The sequence below is a fragment of the Geotrypetes seraphini genome, chromosome 4, assembly GCF_902459505.1.
Source record: "Geotrypetes seraphini chromosome 4, aGeoSer1.1, whole genome shotgun sequence".
In the NCBI taxonomy this organism is placed as follows: domain Eukaryota; kingdom Metazoa; phylum Chordata; class Amphibia; order Gymnophiona; family Dermophiidae; genus Geotrypetes; species Geotrypetes seraphini.
The window spans coordinates 18291409-18314871 of record NC_047087.1 but is presented as its reverse complement, the minus strand read 5'-3'; the positions used below and the strand labels follow the sequence as shown (position 1 = coordinate 18314871).

Sequence of the window (23463 nt, the reverse complement as noted above, 5' to 3'; positions counted from 1 at the left end):
CATTGGTGAAATTAAGGTAGCCCTACCTCCCTCCGGGACGGGATACCCAAGAGCCAAGGCGCACACCAAACGAAACTGCGCCCATAGGCCACTGCGCCAACACAAAATCCCGCAAATCCTGACGCACAGGAAAAGAGCGGGAACCAGGACAGACCCCCTGAAGCAGAGGGGCCCCCATACGCGGGGTCTCCGGCGGCGCCACTGCAAAAATGCAGCACCAAGGAGACCTGCTACACAGGTCTAAAAGCTCATCCCTCTGAATAAAAAAGCGCACCACGGACGCATCTGCTCTGGAAGACGGGAAACCCGCCGCCCCGCTGCCAACAGGCGTCCCCTCTAGAGGATCCTGGAAGCCCGCCAAAGCAGCCAGGTCCTCAACCAGGCCAACAAGCTCCTCCGCCCACCAATTCGCAATCCAAGCCCCCCCGCGGGCGCTTGGATGAGGGAGGAGGAAGAGGGGACGCCAAACGAAAAGAGGGAGGCAAAGCCATAGGGGGCGCGGAGGGAAACCCCCCCCCGAAACCCCCCAGGCGCACGTGGGACCCCCAAAAGTCCGCACAAAGAAAGAAAATAAATTGGGGGCAAAAAACCCCTGGGGGTCCCCAGGGACTCCCTGCCCCAGCAGGGGTCCATGCTGAAACCTGCCCCTGTGTTCGCCATACAGGGGGAAGGTCACCTGAGGTTGCAGACAAAATGGAGGGGCCAGACAAAGAAAATGGCGAAGTTCCCGCCAAAAATGCTCCCTCCATGGCCTGTAGCGGCTGAGAAGACTGAACAGTCTCAGCCGCTAAGACAGGCAAGTCGGCATCAGCTGTCAAAAAATCAGCTGAGAGGGAATCCTTCGGGGAATCCCTCCGTGGGCGGTTGTGGAAGACCGGGCTTCCCCACTGCTCCAAGCCGACTCGCGAGGCACCATCGGCGGGGAGCTCTGGGCACCTGCAGCCGCTGCCGACGGAGCTCCACCACCTCACCGACCCAAACCGCCGAGTTCAGGCCGGCCGCGAGTGCCTCGCGGCTGGACTCATTTGTGTCCTACTCCCCCGGAGAAGGGCACAATTGCTCCATACGCGACCTAGCTATAAAAAAGTGCTGGTTACATGAAAAAATACAGTAAAATACAGTTTTCTTAAAGGGAAACAACCCTTCAGACCAGCACTACCTCAGGATTTTTTTTTTTTTTTTTTTTTACAGAACAGACTCCACAGGCTCTCGAAGCAATATGCCTTGCTTGACTTAGGGGGCAAGGCTTACTGCTGAGGCTCCTCTAAAAAAATGTGGGGAGGTGGAGGAAGTGGGGGGAGGGACCCCGCTCGTGACCCGCCGGGTTTGACACCCCCGAGGTCGGACGGACCCCCAAACAGGGCCCGACCAAGCTCCGTCCGGCCAAAAACAGGGACAATAAACCCCTAAACAAATTCCAACAGCCCTACCAAGAGAGATGGGTACAGATCACTCAACACCTGCTGGAGACTGAAAGAAGACTGAGGGAAATAGAGAAGGGAGGATAGTATATACTGTCCCAAAGTTTTGTTTTCAGTCTCCACCTGCTGGTCATGATTAGATATATACCCATTCGTAAAGTTAACCTCTACTGGTCTGGAGAGTGCTAAAGAACGTCTCTTAAACGAGCGCGCAGTGAGCGTGGAACAAGGCCGGCACGATTTCGGAACGTGTTCCGGACCAAGACACTGCAGGCAGCGTCGATGCGGGTCCGTCAACGAAATCGCACGCTGGCACTTGCTGCACTTTTTAAAACCGGTGATTGGCCGTGACATAGGCCGAAAAATCGACGCTGCAAGGTCGAAAGCGGTAGGCCGTAGCCACGAGGCCGGCCCGGCCGAACCGCCGGAAGAAATAATTTTAACTTTTTTTTTTTTTTTTTTTTTTAAAGAAAGTAAAAATGAAAGAAATTCAAAGAAATAAACTAAAACGCGGGTAAAGAAGGCAAAGAAAAACTGAAATTCAGTCAGCGCAGATTGAAGATAACTTCTCAGCTCCGCGGAAAGAAAAGAACTGAGGAGACACGCCCGGTACATCGGGCGGGAAGGCACTTGCGCATGCGCAGTGCGGGCATCTCGAAACTTCTGAGTTTCTTCAAGCAAGACATGCTTGCAAGATGTCCGTATCGGGGCTCTGTCGGATGACATCACCCACTAGTGAGAATACCTGCCTGCTTGTCCTGGGATAATATCAAATTTGTAACACATCGTAGGCAAAGGGTCTGATAATATTTTGTCTAATGAAATGAAACAGTGCCACCTTCTGGATTTAAGAAACCCATTTAACACTCAGTTTATATCAGAATAATCTAATCTAAACCTTAAGTTTATACACCGCATCCTCTCCATAATAAGTAAAAGGTTTTGCAATATCATTATGTCTATGGTACTAAAGGCAACAGTAAACTTACCCTGAAATTGAGGTTTAACATCCCAAGTTTGTGATGCAAATCCACCAAAAATGAATCCTTCAGAGTCTTTTAAAACCAAAAGGCATGGGCCCTGGTTCACAATCTGCCCACAAAGCCTGGAAAAGCTTTCCCCGTGAACCTGAGAGGAGAAAATCAGTCGCCATTGATCCTGCAGCTCGGTGGGAAGGTGTGAGTTGATGTACATGACAGATGGAAAATCCAAGAGGCTAGCGACCGTTGTCCATTTGGTGCCTTTGCATTTTGGGACCAAGTTTTCTACATCTGCCTGATTTTCTGTTTGGGACTGGAGGACTGAAAGACTTTGTGTAACAATAATACTGAGAAAGGTAGATATTTGAGGCGTTTTGAAGATCCAGTTCTCAATGGCACTTCTGTCCCAAGTGGAAGGTATGGGCTGCAGTCCTGTGAGCTCCTGTCTGCCTAAAACATCAGAAACAGTAATGCAAACTGCCTACATTATCACTGGAAACTTACATATGCGTAATTAAAATATATTCCCTCCATAAACCAATTACTTGTGCTCAGCTTGTGCTTTATGAGAGTTAGAATTGAATTAAATGAAATTATACCTCAGTAGATAATAAAAGAAGCATGAACACCTTTGCTGCCAGATTTCCACATCTGTATCTATTCATGCACAAAATCACGCTTGCAAATGAGATCTTCTGCCACCTAGGACATTAAGGTTTCAGCTGGGAGAAGTCTGACAGCCAGAAACAGAAGTTCCACCTCCTATGTGTACATAATCGCTTACCTGGAGGTCTCAGTTCTGACAGCAGCTGTGCAGCTAAGACCTTTCCCCCAGCAACATAGTCCCGAGTATTTTCCAGGCTCCAGCCTTTCAAAAGTTTCTTGTGTTTGAGAAGATACACCACAGCCATGATCAACTCCTCAGTAAACTAGATAAGATGAGAGCTGTGTCACTCTCTCCCTCTCTCTGGATTCATGATATCAGTACATATCAACAATTCCAGAGATATTTAACATTTAGTGTTAACACTAGTTAGTATATAAGAAAATCAGTACCGTCTACTGACCACTACAGTTTATGGTTTATTAGCTCTTGAAATACCATATTTAGACTGATGTATCCTATGATACTATTTTATTTGGAACGTCTATGAGATTCAAGAATCAAATTTCAGCAAATAACAATAAACTTTTGTTAATACTGACGGGGGTTGCCATTCAACATATTACTGGAAATTGGAAGGACTATACTAAACTTAATTATACCTTTTGGTGGAATTCAATTTGTCATATTTATAAAATGGAGAGAGTGCTTGCTATACAGCAAGGAAATTATAATACAGTGGTACCTTGGTTTACGAGCATAATTCGTTCCAGAAGCATGCTCGTAAACCAAATTACTCGTATATCAAAGCGAGTTTCCCCATAGAAAGTAAGGGAAACTTGCTTGATTCGTTCCCCCCCCCCCCGAGGCCAGTGGCACTGCTCTACCCCCCCTGCTCATGAAGGCCCCCCCGCATGATCTGCCACCCCCCGCGATCCAGAATCCTCCCCCGCTCGAATCCCCCCCCCCCCGCCACGATCCGATATCCTCCCCGTACCCATCACCAGTGTTCCCTCTAAGCGGGCGGGTGTTGTGAGCAAACTTTTTTCACCGTGAGCCAAAAATATCGGGCGCCAGCAAGTTATGAGCCAACTCGCCCGATTCTCCTCTCGCCGCCCTGCCATCTGCCGTACGCCTCTTCCGATCGTGCGCTGTGACGAGAAACGTGTGCGCTGCGATGTAATATTTTGTGCGCCAGCGCACGCCAGCGCAGCTTAGCGGGAACACTGCCCATCACCCACCCGAACGCATCACTTACCCCCCCATTGGCACCCGGCACCAAGGCACAGGACATGCCGGTGCCGGAAGATCTCTCATCCTTTTTGCTGGGCCTTGAGCATCTGCGCATGCTCAAGGCCTTAGTTCCTACTCTCTCCGAGATTCTCGGAGATCTCGAGAATCTGGGAGAGAGCAGGAACTAAGGCCTTGAGCATGCACAGATGCTCAAGGCCCAGCAAAAAGGATGAGAGATCTTCAGGCACCGGCATGTCCTGTGCCTTGGAGCCGGTGCTGGATGCCAGATGGGGGGGTAAGTGATACGTTCGGGTGGGCAATGGGTATAGAGGATATAGGATAGGGGCGGGCGACGCAAGCGGGGGGGTGCCGGATAGCAGGGGGGAGGTGCTCGTACATCGAGGTAAGCTCGGTTTGCGAGGCACCAATATTGCGAATGTTTTGCTCGTTTTGCAAAACACTCGCAAACTGGTGCACTCGTAAACCGAGGTACCACTGTAGTTTCAAAAAGATTTGGGGACCATTGATTGCATATTCTAATGATTAGATACCTTGGACACCTTTTTATTACATAGGACTATATTTAATGTGGGGATGGGGAGGTATGTTATGTGATTTAATGGGTTTATTCCTGATGAATGGGATGGGTGGGGGAGGGGTCTTTTTTATATGCATTTGACAATAATTGTTAGAATTTCAAGTGATTTGTACGAATTATCTGATTGAATTTTGTACACTTGTTGCAAGAGTTAAAACTGAATAAAGAATTTAGACTGATGTATCAAAACAGTTCACAACCAGATAACATAAAATAAATAGGAAAACTAATATGAGAAGTCAAAAGGAGAGGAAAAAAAGTATGGTAGCTAGCAAACCAATCACCTGGACCGGGAACGTGGTAGCAAATAAATGAATTTTAAAGGTCAGCTTAAATCTTTGATATGAAACTTTGGACCAAAAAACCACAGGGAGAAACTTACAGCAATGGGGAGAGCGGAGCAATGAAGGTAGTGAATTACATTAAGGTTCAAGAATAAATGGGTTCCTATTACTGCTCGTGTTGCTGAATGGCTTTTTTGCAGCAACACTGAGTACCACAGCTGCATTTTAAGGCCACAGTGGGCAGGCAGTCTGCAAGGAAATGGTGAACAGACCACAAAAAAAACCCACAGAAGTCCAAATGGCTGCTTCAGAGAAAGAGTATACAATTTGTCCATTCTGTATTTGAATCTTATTCTTTTTTTTTTTTTTTTTTTTGCATTTTTGAAACATTCTTAAGCAAACTAAGATTTATGTTGTTGGTTCAACTAAAAGAATTGAGCTAGATCTGGCACATTCCTGTTTTCACACTGATCTGGATATGTATTTTTCCTTGTTGCTCAAGTACATTTTTGTAAATTATTATCCCCCGTTTTTTGTTTTTTTTTTTATGAAGCTGTGTTAGGCTTTTTTTTTTTATCACTGGTCATGGTAGTAAAAATTCCAACACCCAGAGACTTCCTATGAGCATCTGAGCTAATACTGCCATAGTGTTCTCCCTAGGGCCTTTTACCCGGGCGATTCGCCCGGGTAATTTAGATGATCGCCCAGTTATCATCTGCTGCTGAATTCTGCTGCTGCTGCCGCCGCTGCTTAACATTTAAAAAAAAAAAAAAACCGGCTTGGAGATTTCAGCCCGTAGCAAACTTATGCTCCGGGGCTCTAACGTGTGTGTGCCGGCTTCCCTTCTCTTCCCTCCGAAACCGGAAGTTATGTCCGGGGGGGGAGAGAAGGGAAGCCGGCACGCACATGTTGAGAGCCCTGAAGCAAGCATTCGCTACGGGCTAAGGTGGGAGACAGGTCAGTGAAGTTTTCCATTTGCTCTTCTTGCTGCCGGGTGCTGCCTACTTTCAGTTTCCACGAAGGCAGGACCCGGCAGCATTTCCCCAATAGGTCCATCGTGATCTTGGGCCGATCAGCCTTCCTCTCCCCGACGGCAGAATTGACGTCGGGGAGAGGAATGCTGGTCGGCCCCGAAGCAGGGAGAGCTTGGGGCGTCGTCGGCTTTGGGGCCTATTATCCATGGGTGGCGGCTTCCTTAAACTAAACAAAAAAGAGAGCCTTTGTTTTGGTGACTACAATTCCCTTCCTCATAGAGACTGATGTTAGTCTTGGGAGAGAAACTAAAAAAGGAGAAATCTAAAGTTTTTGATGTTTTTCTAAATACTGAGTCAATCTGATCTCCAAAATTCAGATATAAGTCCAGAATGTTTTTCTTCAGGCTAAGACAACTTAGATCGATAAGTTATGTTTTAACCCAGGATAGTTTCAGGATAGTTGCACAGGCTCCCCTATTTGGACTTTTGCAACTCTCTATATTCTGGTATCACAGAATGAATTCAAACAATTACAACTGCTCCATAACACTGCAGCCAGACTAATCTTTCAAGTACACCAATTTGAACAGGCCAGCCCATTGCTGCAATAACTCCACTGGTTGCCAGTGAAAAAAACAACACTGTTCGAGACTGCTTATATTGTCTACAAGGGACTAATATCTGATATTAAGGTATCATTCTCCTTCAGCAATTCAAGAATATAGTGGCATAAATTGACCTACCATTTGCTATTCAAATTTGCCGGCAGTGGCAGTGGCTTGGGGGAGGGCAGGGAGAAAGAAAGGAAGGGGGCAGGCAGGGAGACAGAAGGAAAGAAGAGAAACAGAAAAAAAGAAAGGGGGTATGAAGAGAGAAAAAAAGAAAGGGAGGCAGAGAGAAAGAAAGGGCAGGGAGAGAGGAAGAAAAAGTTGGGGGAGGGAATGAGGTCTGGAGGAGAGGAAGCATACAGGCTGAAAGAAGGGAAGAAAGATTGAGTGCAAAGTCAGAAGAAGAAAGTGCAACCAGAGACTCATGAAATCATCAGACAACAAAGATAAGGAAAAATGATTTTATTTTCAATTTAGTGATCAAAATGTGTCTGAATTTATATCAGCTATCTATATTTTACACTATGGTCCCCTTTTACTAAACCGCAATAGAGGTTTTTAGCATAGGGAGCCTATGAGCGTCGAGAGCAGCGCTGGGCATTCAGCGCAGCTCCCTGCACTAAAAATTGCTACCGTGGTTTAGTAAAAAGGGAGAGGGGTATATTTGTCTATTTTTGTATGGTTGTTACTGAGGTGACAGTGCATAGAGTCATCTGCTTTGACTTCTTTGAAAAAATCCCGGAATAGGAATGATAATTAACATTTTCTATGCGCACAGTGTGCTTTGTGGGGTTTTTTTTAAAATTTTATTGTTGGTTGATCATTTTGACTTGGTCATTTTAAAAGTAGCTCGCAAGCCCAAAAAGTGTGGGCACCCCTGCTCTAGAACATCGCTCCTTAGTTTTATCAAGTGGTGCAGTGAGGGGCCAGCACTTTACATCTTATCACCTCATTCTTTTTTCTCCTCATGTACAGCACGGTTCTTTATTCTAAGCAGCTCTGGCACGAACAGTACTACGGGTGCCTTATGCTACTTTCACTACCACTTGCAGTCAGGTTCGGCATTTTATCATGGTTTTGGTTTTTTAGTTAGTTTTTCACCAGTATTTTCATTTATTTATTAAAGCAGCCTTTTTTAACAGCCCGATGCCCCTCCCCTATCAGTGTGCATCCAATCCACTGCCGACACTTTTTTGGCGCCTCTTTCAACGGATCAAATATCATAGCCCCACTGTCGCGTGTTCACATTTATTCTGCGAATGAGTTTATCTCATCAGTGCAGAGACTTTTTTGGTAAGTCCATTTTACTTTTACTTTTTTACTTTCCTGAGTGCTGTGGTTTTATTCTTTGGTTTTAATAGAAGCTCATTTGAACAATAATTTAGATCTTTTCCAGGTTTCACTTTTCATCTACCTGGTTGGCTTGTCTTTGAGCTACTATCGGCTTATGTTTTCAAGATACACTGTATTATCATCTGTTCATTTCCCATACGTTTACTTTTGCCCTGTTTAAGTCTATATAGTCTAGGCATACTATTTGTAACCAGCCATCATTTTAAGTATGTATATGCCCTATTTTAGGGAGGGGGGGTTAAGTTCTTTTAGCATGTTATTTCATTAATTCTGAGTTCGGTGTTACAATATATTGTTCTTGGGTTTTAGTTTACACATTATTTATTCTTTTCTATGACATGTTCGCATCGCAATTTTACTCAAAAGTATAAAGTTTCATCACGGTGCTCTGGTTTTGGCTCCAGTATTTGTCACTTCCGTTCACAAGGTCTGGCTATCCGTTACGTCTCATATTTTAAATACTCACTCATTATAATTAGCGGTGATCCACACGTCTCTTCATAATGGACAGGTCCGATTTTAGCATTTGGATCTTAGTACTATGGGTTTGGTCTTTTCTGGTTTCCTTTCTATAGTCTGCTTTTCGTCTGGAGTCTTTTGAGTTTAGAATTACATTTTATGACATATTTTTGTGGTTATAATTGTATGACATGTCTAAATCGGTCAAGTTATCCATTCTTTTTATTATTTTTTGTCCCCTCATACAGTGGCAGACCACCCCGGGTGCCAGCCCTAGGGGGTACACAGCTGGCTGGATCCAGAACCTTCCGAGCTGCTCTAAATGGCACCTGCACCTCAGCACGGCTGCCGTACTTATTCCGAAGCAGAGTAGGCAGCCGCACTGAAATGCAGGAAGGTCCCGCAATGACTGCATTTGATGCCTCTGCCTCCGGAAGACGTAAATGACGTCGGAAGGGGTGGACCAGCAGCTGCAGTCATTGCGGAACCTTGCCGCAATTCCCTGCGTCTGCCAGCCCACCCTCTTCAACGTCACTTACATCTTCCAGTGGCAGAGGCAACAGAAGCAGTCATCATGGGACCTTGCTGGTTTGGAGGGAGAGAGGAGCATAGAAGGGTGCTGGAGGGAGAAAAAGGGGGTCAGGGTGGTATGGAAGGGTGGTGGAGGGAGAGAAAGGGGGCAGATGCTGATGGAATTGGTGTGCAGGGAAAGGAGAGAGACATAAGGGGGAAGGATTCTAGATGGAATTGGGTTGGAGGGAAAGAAAGGGGGCAGATGCTGATGGAAGTGTGGGGAAGGGAGAGGAGAGGAGACCATGGGGGTGTGGGAGAGGGAAGAGAAGAAGAGGAGAGAGATGCCAGACCATTGGAGGAGGGAAGGGAAGAAGATAGATGCCAGAATAATAGGGGTGAAGGGAGAGATGGAAGTGGAATACAAGGAGAGAAGATGCCTTATAGAAGGGTGAGAGAGAGGGTAGACAGTGGATGAAAGGAAGATGTGACAAGACTATGAGAAAAGCAGAAACCAGAGAAGACAATGTAGAAAAAAAATATATTATTTATTTTTTTGCTTTAAGGGAGACGCATTGCTGTTTCTGTAGTGTTGCATTGTATGCAGAGTCCAGCTTCTTGGTGGTTTAATTTAACCTTTGTCTTCGTTTTTCTATTTTATCCCCCCTTTTACAAAACTGTAGAGCGTTTTTTTAGCACCAGCCATGGTGGTAATTGCTCAGAATTCTAAGAGAGTCTGAGCTGTTACCACCATGGCTAAAAACCACATTACAGTTTTGTAAAAGGGAGAGTGGTTAGTTTGTGATTACATATTCCATACTAGGCGAAGGTGTTTTCTGTGTTCTGTGTGTTCGAAAGCATGGTTTTCAGTTCGGATTGACTGTGTAGGATTGATCTGTACTAGTCTGGCTTGTTTAGTTTTACAATGGGTGTATTGATGTACTGCTCACTGCAGTATGTAAGATGCTGCCTTTTCCTACGTACACTCTTGTGTGATGTGTAGATTGTTACTAAAAATCATGTTTTTCATACAGATGGGGGGTGTCAAAAAATGATGGGCTATGCTAGGTACACCACTGCCTTCATAGTTTATATCTAATCCACAAGCCTGCTTTTAGGACCTACAGGGTATGTATCTCTCTGATTCATGACAATTTCACTTCTCATGTTATCTTATCCATTCTTTTTATTATACAACTGCCCAGATAAGCATCATTCTTTGACGTGATTGGACCTTGAAAACTAACGGCAACAGTGTTCTTCCCAGAAATTTTTTCCAGCCATGAAAAACATTTTCTGTATTTAGTGTGCCACAAAAACCATTTGCTCCGTTTAGTGTCACGAAGTCAAAAAGTTTGAGAGACGCTGCTCTATACCATTTGAAAGAGGGCAAATATCTAATTATTCACTTCTAGAATTGGATACTTCTTAAATTTAATAAAAATATTATGGAACAAGTGTCAAACCTTAAGAAAGGCAGTCATATTGAGCATTGGAAAATTACTAATAATAATTAACTAATACAAATAGTACACATTTAGGGCTCCTTTTACTAAGCTGCGATAGCGATTTTACTGTGCGCTTAGCTTGCGCAGAATTGCCGCACATGCTAGACGCTAACACCAGCATTGAGCTGGCGTTCGTTCTAGCCGTGTAGCTTGGCAATTCTGCACACGCTAAAAACGCTATTTCAGCTTAGTAAAAGGAGCCCTTAATTTTCCCCACCACCAAATTTCCGTGTCTCGCCCCACCCGGCTACTTTTTCATGCCACCCGGCTGGAAAAAATTTCTGGGGAGAACACTACTGCCACGACCAGCAATAAAAAAAGCCTAATGCAGCTTCATAAAAGGGGGCCTTTATGTATTATTTCAGGGTTTGTTTGTTTTAGATTTTTTAGATTGTCTAATGCATGTTCCAATTTGATATTGTATTTTGAGTTGGTTAGTGAAGTTTTTGTTGCTATTAATTAATATTATTTTTCTTACTAGTGTTTAAGCCCATTACATTAACGGGTGCTAGTAAAGCCTCCTTCCCTCACATGTCCCCTATTTTCAGCCCCAGCTCCAAACCCATTTTTTACCCCCCCCCAGCCCCCTTCTCCTATCTTTTCCCTTTCAGCCCCAGCCCCCTTTTCTCACCAGCAGCATTTCCCTCCCCACTCCACTTCCCTGTGCAGTAGCAGCAGAATGATATCCTCCCCCGCCATTTTCCTGTGCAGCAGCAGCAGCATTTCCCTCTCCCAACCCACTTCCCTGTGCAGCAGCACCTCTTCCGTGCTCCTCTTGTCCCTCTTCCCTGCTCCCCCGGTCCAGCAGCACCTCTTCCCTGCTCCCCCTGTCCAGCAGCACCTCGTACGTACTCCCCCTGCCCCTCTTCCCTGCTCCTCCTGTCCAGAAGCACCTCTTCCCTGCTCCCCTAGTCCAGCAGCACCTCTTCCCTGCTCCCCTGGTCCAGCAACACTTCTTCCCTGCTCCCCCTCACTGCCTTCCAGACTTTGTCCCACCCCCACCCTCCGAAGCCAGCTTGCCTGCCTGCCTGCCTGCCTATCATCTTCCTGTGCAGTGGAACTCTCTTCCCCTCCCCCACCGCCAGCAGCACCTCTTCCCTGCTCCCCGGTCCTTCTTCACATATTTGTAAAATGGCCTAAAACAGAAGTCTGCCATATTGCATTGCAGTTACCAAATGATTTGCAGTGGATCTTTGTACCTGCCTGCCAGCCATCCCCCTGTGCAGTAGAACCCTCCCCCCCGCCACTATCGCCGCCGTGCAGCCGACCCCATTGACCCTCCCACCGCGAGACGACCGTCAAACCTACTGGCTCCAGCAGCGGTCACATCACACTAAAGACACTGCTTCGCGGCTTTCCCATGCTCTGATTTCTTCTGCCGGCGTCTCTGATGATGTCATCAGAGATGCGGCAGAGGAAATCATTACATTACATTACTGATTTCTATTCCGCCTCAACCTTGCAGTTCTGGGCGGATTAAAAAAGAGACAACTGGACATTTCCAGGATAATTACAGAGAGAGTTCTGGTCATTTCCAGGAGAAGTTACAAGAATAATGGAGCATGTGAGGCCGCAAAGCAGCGTTTTTAGTGTGATGCGGCCGCTGCTGGAGACGGGAGGTTTGTGCATCTTGCGGTGGGAGGGTCAATGGGGGTTTGTGTGTGCTGGGAAAGGGTGCACGGGGGAGGGAGGGGGCGACGAAGGTGGCGATCTTACAGTGAGAGAGGGAGGGAGTCGCGCGCGCATGCGCACTCTTGCCTGCTGCGGACCTACAGATTATAGAAAATGGAAAACGGAAGCACGCAGTAAGAGTGCGCATGCACGCTTAGGGTTTTATTATATTAGATGGATGGATGTTGTTTGTATATTTATTGTGTATGTAATTTTGTAATCCGCTTTATTAAAAGCAGACTATAAATAAACTATAAACTATTATATTGCTACATTTCTTTATCTATTTGTATTGTTAGTAACATTATATTTTTGATCATATTTTTATTAGTAATTTTGGTCCCTGAAGCAGCCATTTGGCAGAACTTGGCCATTGGGCTCTGTGTTATGTTATGTTATATGTTGTGTTATGTTATACTAGTCTTTAAGCCCGTTACATTAACGGGTGCTAGAATAGATGTGTATGTCTGACTTTCTTTCTTTCTCTCTTTCTCCTTGGCCGCTTTCTGTCTGTCTGTCTTTCTTTCTTTCTTTCTGTCTCTCTCTCTCCTTGGCCACTGTCTGTCTTTCTTTCTTTCCTCGGATGTCCATCACCACTCCTTGCCTGCTCCCCCTGTCCAGCAGTAGCCTTTCTCCCTTCCTTTTACCTCCCCCTTGTCCAGCATGAGTCGTGGCTCATGACTCGTGGCTCGTGGCGCGTGGTGGCTAGCGTGCTGTTTAATGGGACGATATTGAAATGGATGTCAGAAGCATGATAGTGCAGTATTTTTGTAGCGCCAGTTTTTCGTATGATTCTGGGTAATTCTAGTTAGACAAACATCTGTGTTAGTTAAGGACCGCGCCCAAATAGAAGCGTACGAAAAATAGGTGAATAAAACATTTAAATATAATGTAGCTAAGGCCAGAAGAAAAAACACACTAAAGATTAATATAAGGAAAAGAATGGTGTTTTCTTGTGTACTTTGCTGTTGAGCTAAATCATGATGGAAATCATGATTACATGATTACATGGAGGTTCTTTTGTATGTGCTATAACTGTCCTGTCTTAGGCCAGCATCTTGTGCCAGTGAATAGTTTCTGTTCTTTGTTCAGCTTCCCGCCTTTAGCCTCGTGGTTCTAATTGTTAACAGATGTGCTCAGGCTAGTTAGGAAAAGCATATTAGATTCCATATTCCAAACTGAGATATAAAATGTATGAAGTATGAATGGCCAAGATATGAATGAAATTATGAATGTTTGGGGCCCATGGATGTGATATGTGGAAATATAAATGGTTTTATAAGCAGAAACATTAAGAAAAAATCTTGAGCACAACATCTGGAAGTGATTAGAGTCAGTCTCAAGAATAGGGAGAAGGGAGGCATTGGAAGCCCACGCTTCAGGAAGAGGAGAGGGGGATTTAACCCCCCCCCTTTTTCTCCTGAGTAAGATTTCTGTGTAAGGCTGTGCAATTTGAATCTGTCAGCTTAGGAGTTTTTTTCCTTTAAGGCTCAGAACTTGTCAGCATGGAAGGACTGAGAATTTACCATGTTAATAATTGTGAATTCTTTTGAATGTTAATGTTAATTCAGAAATCATCTGAAACTTTGACTAACTTTTAAACATGGAGGAATGTTTCTTTGTTTAAACTTTGAGACCACCCATAGAAATGTTATTGGTCGTCAAACTTGATGATGTCACTAAACCAAAAGTTATATAATAGACTGTAATGAGACTGTAAAGACGAGACCATTGTGAGAAGGCCAGTCTTTGGCCACGATGATGATCTCCCATGAGCGCAACGTAAGCAATTATGCTGTTCTTTTGATCTAATAATGGGAAAATAGAACCAATAATTCAATAAATCCTGGTTATAATTTTAAAACCTTGCGCTGGTGTCATTTTGCATGTAGAATTATTTTCAAACCTGAAGCTTTCACAAATGGCGTCAATGCCCCATGCTCAATTGGTGCCGAAACCCGGGAACTAACTAATTTGACGCCTTGAAAAAGCTTATAGGTTATTCATAGAACCTCTAGGAACTCTAGAGATTTCGCATGGTTGTGTAACAAAAGGTAGTCACAGGTTGACTGGCTGCGCAGGAATATGGCGGAAATTAGAGATAAAACGGGACCGGAAAACTGGAAAATTGTGAGTATTACGCCTGTTTAAAGAAAAAAAAAAATAATAATAATAAAAAAAAAAAAATTAATTAAAAATAATAATAAAAAAAATTATTTAACAGTAAGGAGCATGCATGCTTGTATATATCTGTACATAAATTTGTGGGTAGAGGGATATGAAGTTAGTGGAAATTAAATATTAATGGAAAAAGAAAAAGAAAAAAATTAGAAATAAAAGTAACACAGAAAGAATGTTGTGAAAAGAATGAAAAAAAAAATCCCTTGCAGTGCTGGCATTTTTCCATCTGAGCAGGTCTCCTCTGTGAACGTAAGTTTTTGCTTGTTTGAAAATGCGTTATTAAGTTTGAAGAAAAAAACACATTTGTTCTTTCCTGCTGTGTGTCTAAGCTTTGTCTCTGAACTAACTCTTTCTCTCTGTGAAAAAGAAAACTGTCTGTTTTAATCTGACTTTGAAAAGTTTCCCTCACCCGTCTCTTTGTTTGAAACCCTCCTTCTTTGTCTCCCTCTGCATTTTCAGTGCCTATCTGAAGTAACTACTTTGAAAAGAAAAAAGAAATTGTGTTTCTCAGCTTTGTCTTTCTAAACTCCAGTTCTGTCTCTCTCTGTCTTTTTTGCTCTGCCCTAACTGTTTTTCTTGTCTCTGGAAAAAGAAAAGAAAAGTTAATGGTATCTTACAAGAAGTCCTATCGCTCTATGCTGTTCCTTTGTTTGAAAGAGCGGGCTGCAAATGGGGGATTTTCACCCCCACCTTTTTCCTCCATGCCTTCCACAGAGCTATCACGTGAGGAAAGAGGGGGAGGAAATAGCAGCAATGGAGTCCTTTGTCTCAGGGCTACAGATTTTCCAACAGGTATTTGCTTATATACTAGTCAGTTAACGAATTTGATTCTTCTTTTTTGAGAAGTCTCGGAGCAAGTCTGTTTGCATATTAAAAGGGTTTATTGAGAACTGGTAGTTTAGCAAGACATGAGAATCCTATGTATCCGTGGCTTAAATTTGTTTCCGATGTAGTAGAAAAAAAGAAAAGCTTATGTAGTGTGAATATCAGGATTCAATGTGGTCTCTCTCTGATAAAACTTTACCAGCATGCTGTTTAGAGTTCCGGAAAGTTTGTGTATGTTGTTTTTGTAGTGTAGATCTGTGCTGTTAAGAACAATTGAGGTACTTTAGTAGCTTCAGAGCTGTTTGTAGCCTAAGGGCTCTGTACAAGATGCATTCTAGAAAAAAAAAAAAAAGACGTTATGTAGCTTGAATTTTTCCCTTGTTCCTTTATTTTTTAAAAGGGTTATAAGAGTGTTGCAAGAAAAGAAATGTTGGGTCAGAAAGTGATTTTTAAATAAGAAAGTGAAGTGAAAAGGAAAAGAAAGTTTGAATAGCTAGATCGTTTAAATGTTTGGCTGTTTCAAAGCAGGGAGATAGTCTGTAGAACGAACGTACAAGAATGTGGAAGAAAGTTTTGTGAGACGTGTTAAGGAAGGATGTGCTATGAATTATGACCTGATTGTAAGGGATCTGATATGGAGGAGTTCGATAGGGAAGATGGGAGAAAAGAAAAGAATTCTGCTGGACTTGGGAATGTATTCAACAGTGAAAGGATAATTTTGTGGAAAAGAAAAAGATTTATTCCAAAAAACAGATACCATGCTTAAAAGCAGGCAAGTGTGCATAAGGGAAAAATAAAATCCCTGCCTTTATATTTTATCTCAGGGTTCAAATTAATTTTGAATATGAATTTTTGTGCCCCTGCATGGTTTATAAAGTATTTTTAAACTTGTGCATTGCCTGAAATGTATGATTAGGGAGTAATTAAATTTAAATGCATTTTAAAATTAAACTTGGGAAGTTTAAAATAAAAAGATTAACAAAAGTAGAGGTTAAGTACCTATATTTTTTTGAAAATCGAAATAAATGTGAAACAAAGGGCTTGCTAACTTAGTTAACGGAAAAGAACAATTATAATAAACTTTTATGTAAGTGGATGAATTCGGAATTGAAATTTTGCTTACTTTTTACAAGTAAGCTCTTCAGGATAGGAACCTAATAAAGAATATGGAATTGAGAATAATTCCCTGATGTTAGAAAAAAAGAAAGTCTAATTTTACCATGTAGAGAATGTGTCTGCATGTTTAAATTTTCCTGTGGCCATATTTTGGTACTACAGGACCCTGAAAAAAGTCTATTTAATCTGTATGTTTTGTGTTTCAGTTAAGAACCTTCTTTGAATCCTTTCAACAATTCAACACAGAGAATGTGGCTCTGCAATACAAGAATTAGTACAGTTTGCAGAGGGGATAACGTGATAACGTGCCATGTGTTTCTTTTTTCTTTGTTCTTTTGTTAATGAACATGTGCTTTCCTTCCAGGATTTACACTGATCAGCAGTACCACATACCACCACTAGAGCTGTGGAGAACACAGAGAAAAATTCCGATGCTGAATTTTCGGCGGGAATTTCAGTGTTCCTTTGTCTTCAACTAATGAGCTGTGCTTACCTTTCAGTTGTACCAGTACGGGTGTAAAGAAAAGCAGTTCCATAGTTACAGAAAAGCCAAGCTTGAATTATGAAAACGTTGCAGCATGAACTTTTTAAAGCCATGATTTAAATTTCACTGAAATTAATTTAGAGACTCCGACCTTACAAGTTGCTAAAACTATTTGCAAAAGACATTTCTGGACTCATATAAAAAATTTTGAACGAAAAAACAGACTTTATCTTAAACCACGTTACTTTAAATCATTTCATTTGAATTAGGCTTCTGAACTTTAATTATGCTTTTGCATAATTTCATAGACTTATTCTGATATTGTATTAATAACTGTATTTTCTTTATCATTGTCTTCATGCATTGTTCTCAGAAAATATTTTGTGTATCCTGTATTTTAAATTTTATTTCATATGACTGTATTTCTATACACAGTGGCAGCTTCTAAGCTGTAACACAGTGCCACAATATTGTTTAATTGGGTTTAACAGCTGATATCATCAGTCCTTTTAATGATTTTAATTTAAATTTGAGAAATGAGTTCCTGCAACACACACAGAAAAAGAAAACTTATATCTGATGTGCATGCATTATCTGCACATGAGTACATTTCCATATTAAGCATATATTTGGGTTTTCTTAACACTGTGCATTATTTTACACTTTATTGATTTAATTCCAAAATTTTATAACATAACACTTTTGAGCATAGGGACTAATTAAATTAGGTAATACTGAGGTTCTCTTTATCTTAGGGAAATCTAGGGTTCTATTTTTCTTTAGCTATACTTTCTCTAAATTTTCTGACTTTTTAACTTTAAAAGTACTGGAGTTTCATGAATACCTCTATGAATAAAACAACAGACGTCTCTGCTCTAGGACTGTACTTGCACCTAGAACAGACACTGTCTAACTATCACTGGAATGGTAAGTTTCCTATATGATATGGTTTAGACAGCAACTTACATAAATGTACACTTAGATGGGTTTTATCTAGAATAGTGGATGGGATTTGCTTGCATTCTCACTAGAGAATTCAAGTATGCTTTGGGTAAGATCTTCTAGGCATCTGCCGTTGCAGGCCTAGGTAGTACATTTTTCTGGCTTTTGCTATCTAATTGGCATTTAAAAGAATATACTTGCACAGACACACACTGATCCATAAGAAGAACCGTACCCAGAGTAAACCTCAGCGCCACAGATAAGACCACGAGCTCAATTCTGAATATTACTTCATAAATTCAGTAATATCCAAGAGGGGACTGAGTCGTGGCTCATGACTCGTGGCTCGTGGCTCGTGGTGGCTAGCGTGCTGTTTAATGGGACGATATTGAAATGGATGTCAGAAGCATGATAGTGCAGTATTTTTGTAGCGCCAGTTTTTCGTATGATTCTGGGTAATTCTAGTTAGACAAACATCTGTGTTAGTTAAGGACCGCGCCCAAATAGAAGCGTACGAAAAATAGGTGAATAAAACATTTAAATATAATGTAGCTAAGGCCAGAAGAAAAAACACACTAAAGATTAATATAAGGAAAAGAATGGTGTTTTCTTGTGTACTTTGCTGTTGAGCTAAATCATGGTGGAAATCATGATTACATGATTACATGGAGGTTCTTTTGTATGTGCTATAACTGTCCTGTCTTAGGCCAGCATCTTGTGCCAGTGAATAGTTTCTGTTCTTTGTTCAGCTTCCCGCCTTTAGCCTCGTGGTTCTAATTGTTAACAGATGTGCTCAGGCTAGTTAGGAAAAGCATATTAGATTCCATATTCCAAACTGAGATATAAAATGTATGAAGTATGAATGGCCAAGATATGAATGAAATTATGAATGTTTGGGGCCCATGGATGTGATATGTGGAAATATAAATGGTTTTATAAGCAGAAACATTAAGAAAAAATCTTGAGCACAACATCTGGAAGTGATTAGAGTCAGTCTCAAGAATAGGGAGAAGGGGGGCATTGGAAGCCCACGCTTCAGGAAGAGGAGAGGGGGATTTAACCCCCCCCTTTTTCTCCTGAGTAAGATTTCTGTGTAAGGCTGTGCAATTTGAATCTGTCAGCTTAGGAGTTTTTTTCCTTTAAGGCTCAGAACTTGTCAGCATGGAAGGACTGAGAATTTACCATGTTAATAATTGTGAATTCTTTTGAATGTTAATGTTAATTCAGAAATCATCTGAAACTTTGACTAACTTTTAAACATGGAGGAATGTTTCTTTGTTTAAACTTTGAGACCACCCATAGAAATGTTATTGGTCGTCAAACTTGATGATGTCACTAAACCAAAAGTTATATAATAGACTGTAATGAGACTGTAAAGACGAGACCATTGTGAGAAGGCCAGTCTTTGGCCACGATGATGATCTCCCATGAGCGCAACGTAAGCAATTATGCTGTTCTTTTGATCTAATAATGGGAAAATAGAACCAATAATTCAATAAATCCTGGTTATAATTTTAAAACCTTGCGCTGGTGTCATTTTGCATGTAGAATTATTTTCAAACCTGAAGCTTTCACAAATGGCGTCAATGCCCCATGCTCAAGCAGCACCCCTTCACTGCTCCCCCTGTCCAGCAGCAGCCCTTCTACCTTCCTTTTACCTCCCCACTGTCCAGCAGCACATCTTCCCTGCTCCTCCTGTCCAGCAGCAGCCCTTCTCCCTCCATTTTACCTCCCCCCTGTCCAGCAGCAACTCTTCCCTGCTCCCCCTGTCCAGCAGCAGCCCTTCTCCAATGATAGTAATAAAACTTGTGCCTTGAACGCTGGTCCTCAATCCACTCGTGGAGGAGATTTAATGGGCAGGTCAACCAAATAGTAGAGAAGCGTGGTGGCGATGGAGGCCAGGTTGGGGAGACTGGTCTCCTTCTTCATGTCGGAGGTGCGCAGCGGAGGCTCCGGGTACACAGAGCGATCCGAGTCCCGCAACATGATGGCGGCCCAAAGGTCATTCAAAAGAGCGAGCGCAAAACCCGGAAGCAGCCCCCAAGAACGAAACAAACCTAAAAAAAAAAAGCAGTTCCGTTGCAGGCCAAGATCGTTGGTCAAAGGTCGTGGGGTTGAGAAGAGGTGTCCCGGTAGCGGCGGAGTCAAACCGCTGCTCAAATCGCCACAAGCCGCCCCATGCGCCTGAAATCGAATTCGGCACGGAGGCAGAAATCACGGCAGCAGGGATCACACAGTTTCAACTGTGCATGCGTGGGTAAGGGTTTTATTATCGAGGATGTTATGTGTTATATGTTGTGTTATGTTATATGTTAATCTGGTTTTCTATTCCGTCTTTATCTATTCAGTTCAAGGTCAGATTATATTACAGGAGGTTGGGTCACTTACCCAAAAAGTTACAATGGACAGATTGACACAGACATTCTATACAGTTGTCAGTACAATTAGGTCATAGTTACAAATTCAAGTAGGTCATTCTTTGGCTGATCGTTATGTCCCAGGAGTTGCATTAGACAGTTTAGAAATGGGTTTTACAATTACCATTTCAGTTACTTCCGGGTTGGCTCCTTCTTGGTACAGAAATGCTTTTGAAAGTTTTCTGAACCCGAGTTAGTGGTCACAAGATCCATCATTTTGCTAATAGATATTGGATGGTTAAGTTAATTTGCCTGGTAGACTTTATATCGTTGCCTGCTGGGAATTTTAAATGTAAAAGATTTCTGATGAAATATCTGTTGGAGGGTGGCCAAATCTGTTAGGTAGCTGGGGGCATTCCCTGTCAGGATCTTAAAAGCAGTGATGCCTAATTTAAAAGTGATCCTTGCCGTTATGGTCAACCAATGTAGTTTCATATGATAGGACTATAGGTGTTCTGATTTCCATAGTCCATATATGAGTCTTACTGCTGCATTTTGAACTAGTTGTAGATGCAATAGAAATGTTTTAGAGCAAAGAACTAGTGTTACATTACAGCAGTCTAATCAACATAGGATTAGGGATTGCACTAAAATTCAGAAAGCCTCCGTTTCGAAGTATTTTCTGATGGATTTTAGCTTTCTCGTCACAAGGAAAGATTGTCTTATTATTGATTGTACATGGCTCTTCATGGATAGGTGGTTATAAATTTCTAATCCTAAGGTTCAGGATTGTAGTTCTAATGGAAAATCATTTCCATGGAGTATAGCGTGTGTCAGTTGAGGGTCCTAGACAAAGGAATTTGGTTTTGTTCTTATTTAGTTTGAGGCGGTGAGTTGATGTCGTTTTCTACAGTATGATGTGGCGAGGGTGTTGGCTAATGCAGCTGTTACAGGAAGCATGATCGTTATGTCTGCATAGGTGAAATATTTTATTCGTGCGAGATCTAGGTTGGCTCCCAAGGATTGCATTATAAGGTTGAACACTGATGGTGAAAGTGGGGATCCTTGGGGGATCCCGCTGGAAGGGTGCCAGTTGTCAGAAAGTACACCATCCTTACATACAGCATAGTACCAAGTGGTTAGGAAGCCTTGGAACCAGTAGAGGACTGGACCGCTAAATCCAAAATCACTGAAGATTCGGACATTTGATCAAAGTCTACTAGGTCAAATGCACTGCTTAGGTCAAACTGGATTATGATTGCATTGTGGCCCCTGCTTAGGTCTTTGCCATATGTTACTAGTGCTGCAACTTTTGTCTCAGTGCTGTAATTTTTCCTGAATCCTGATTGTGAAAGGTGGAGGATACTGAAGCATTGTAAGTAGCATTTAAGTTGTTCTGTGACATATCCTTCCATCATTTTGATATGTAGGGGGATGGAAGCTAGTGGCCAATAATTGGTCACATTAGAGGGACTCAGCTTTGGGTTCTTGTGAATGGGTGTTAATTCTTCCTCCTGATTTGGGGAAAAGGCCAGTTTCTGATAGTTGAGCCATTGGGTTATTGCTCCTATAGTTGTTGGGGTGGTTGCTTTGATCAGATAAGGTGGGCAGGTGTCGAGACTGCAATATGCTTTGGAGTATTTTAGGAGAAGCTGTTTTTTGTCTTTGAATTTAATCTCATCAAACTCATTCCAAGATCTGTCTGCTGGTATTTCCATAGGTGGTTTTGCTGTAGTGGGTCTAGCTGGAATGGTATCTAGTCTTGTGTGGATTTAATCTTTGTTTTTAAATAGCTAGTTCTGAGGCTGTTGGAACAGATGGGTAGTCACCATTTGTGATCTTGTTTATGCTGGTTAGGTTATCTAATATTGAGAAGTTTGTTGATTTTAAAATTATCTTCTGTGATAATCTGTTCAGATTAGTACTCTTTCTTCTTTTGCATCAGTAGTGATTTAAATTCTAGGATTTTCTGGTACCACTTAGCCTTGTTTCCTGAAGAGAGGTATTTACACTAGTAGCGCTTATATTGTCAGCAAGCTCTTTTTAAGGACATAAGTGCTGAGTCGAACCACTTTCTCCAATGAGCTTTGGATTCTTTTGCTGCATTTGAGTGGAGCTAGTTTTTTAGGATTTGTTCACTGGTTGTCTTCCAATGGTCCAGGAAGTCTTGATCAGGGATCGGGAGGGATAGTAATGAGTTATCTTTTTTATTCCATTTTGATTCAGGAGCTATTTTGTTTCTATAAAAGGCTACTCGGGGGATCGGTTTAGTTATTGATGTCTTGGGGGATCAGTTTAGTTATTGAATATGGTGAATTCTAGGAGTAAGTGGTCTGACCAAGGTACTTTGGATAGGGAATTAAATTCTAGGTACTGTAGCTTGTGTTTTTTTGCTGAAATGGAGGAGGTGAGTAGATCTAACTGATGGCCTTTTTCGCGTGTGGGTTGTTGAAACAAGGATTTGAGGTCTTGCTCATTTAAAAGGTCAAGGAATTTCAGGGTTTGAGAGTTTAGAGGTCAAGTTTAGGTGTTTTTGAATTATTTTGGACTTCTATAGTCTTTTTGTGGTTTACTCACCATTCCCTTTTTTGTAGTTTTTCAAATATAATTTCACATCATTCACATGTGGGAACTAACAAAAAGCATCTAGGAAATAAACATATTTGAAAATAGAAATATAGAGATCATTCACCAAAAATCCCACCATTCTCTTAACCTATCTATCTATTACACATTTTTACTTTGCATCTGAAGTGGATTTAACAAGTTTCTCAAGAGAAGGATAACAGCAAATATTAAAGCAAATTTCAAAAGGCAACGAGTTGGCAATCTCGGCTTTACCTCCTGGACTTGTTTTCCTTTCAAACTCTCACTGTCATCTCCCAAAATCATTCTCGAGACTATATAACTTTTCTCTTCTGCTGTTCCTCGTAACACATCTGAAAGGAACACTGTGAACTGTTCCTTGGAGATCCGTTTACTCAGACCAGATGCATTTTCACTCACACAGATGCTTTTCATTCCATTGTATAGTCTGATCGTCATGGACTCTGGAAAGCCTTTAAAAACAAAGTCCTTTCAAAAAAAAGAGTGATTAATTACCAAATATAGGGCAAACTACAAGCATAAAACTATTCATTTCTGCGTAATAAAATGTTGTCTTAAAATGAAATAAAGAGACCAACCCAATAATTTTATATATAGCACTAAAACTGTGTGGGCAAATTTGGGTGCACTCCAATTTGTTGTACACAATTTAATTACATAACAAGCTAATTAGCACTTTTACTTGGATGCTAATTATCGGTGCTAACTGGCAATAATCTAAAAGTACAACACACAAGGTAACTTATGT

General features: G+C 42.1%; 1 protein-coding gene across 4 annotated transcripts in view; it reads right to left on the bottom strand.

The window, feature by feature from the left end:
• MEAK7 (MTOR associated protein, eak-7 homolog) overlaps positions 1 to 23463 on the bottom strand; it is a 97710-nt gene that overhangs the window by 50841 nt on the left and 23406 nt on the right. For all 4 annotated transcript variants that reach the window (XM_033942731.1, XM_033942732.1, XM_033942733.1 and 1 more), the window contains exons 3-5: positions 22950 to 23183; positions 3186 to 3330; positions 2411 to 2851 (exon numbers count right to left, since the gene is read on the bottom strand). In XM_033942731.1, the coding sequence (XP_033798622.1) occupies positions 2411 to 2851; positions 3186 to 3330; positions 22950 to 23183 (820 nt within the window). The remainder of the gene's footprint in view (positions 1 to 2410; positions 2852 to 3185; positions 3331 to 22949; positions 23184 to 23463) is intronic.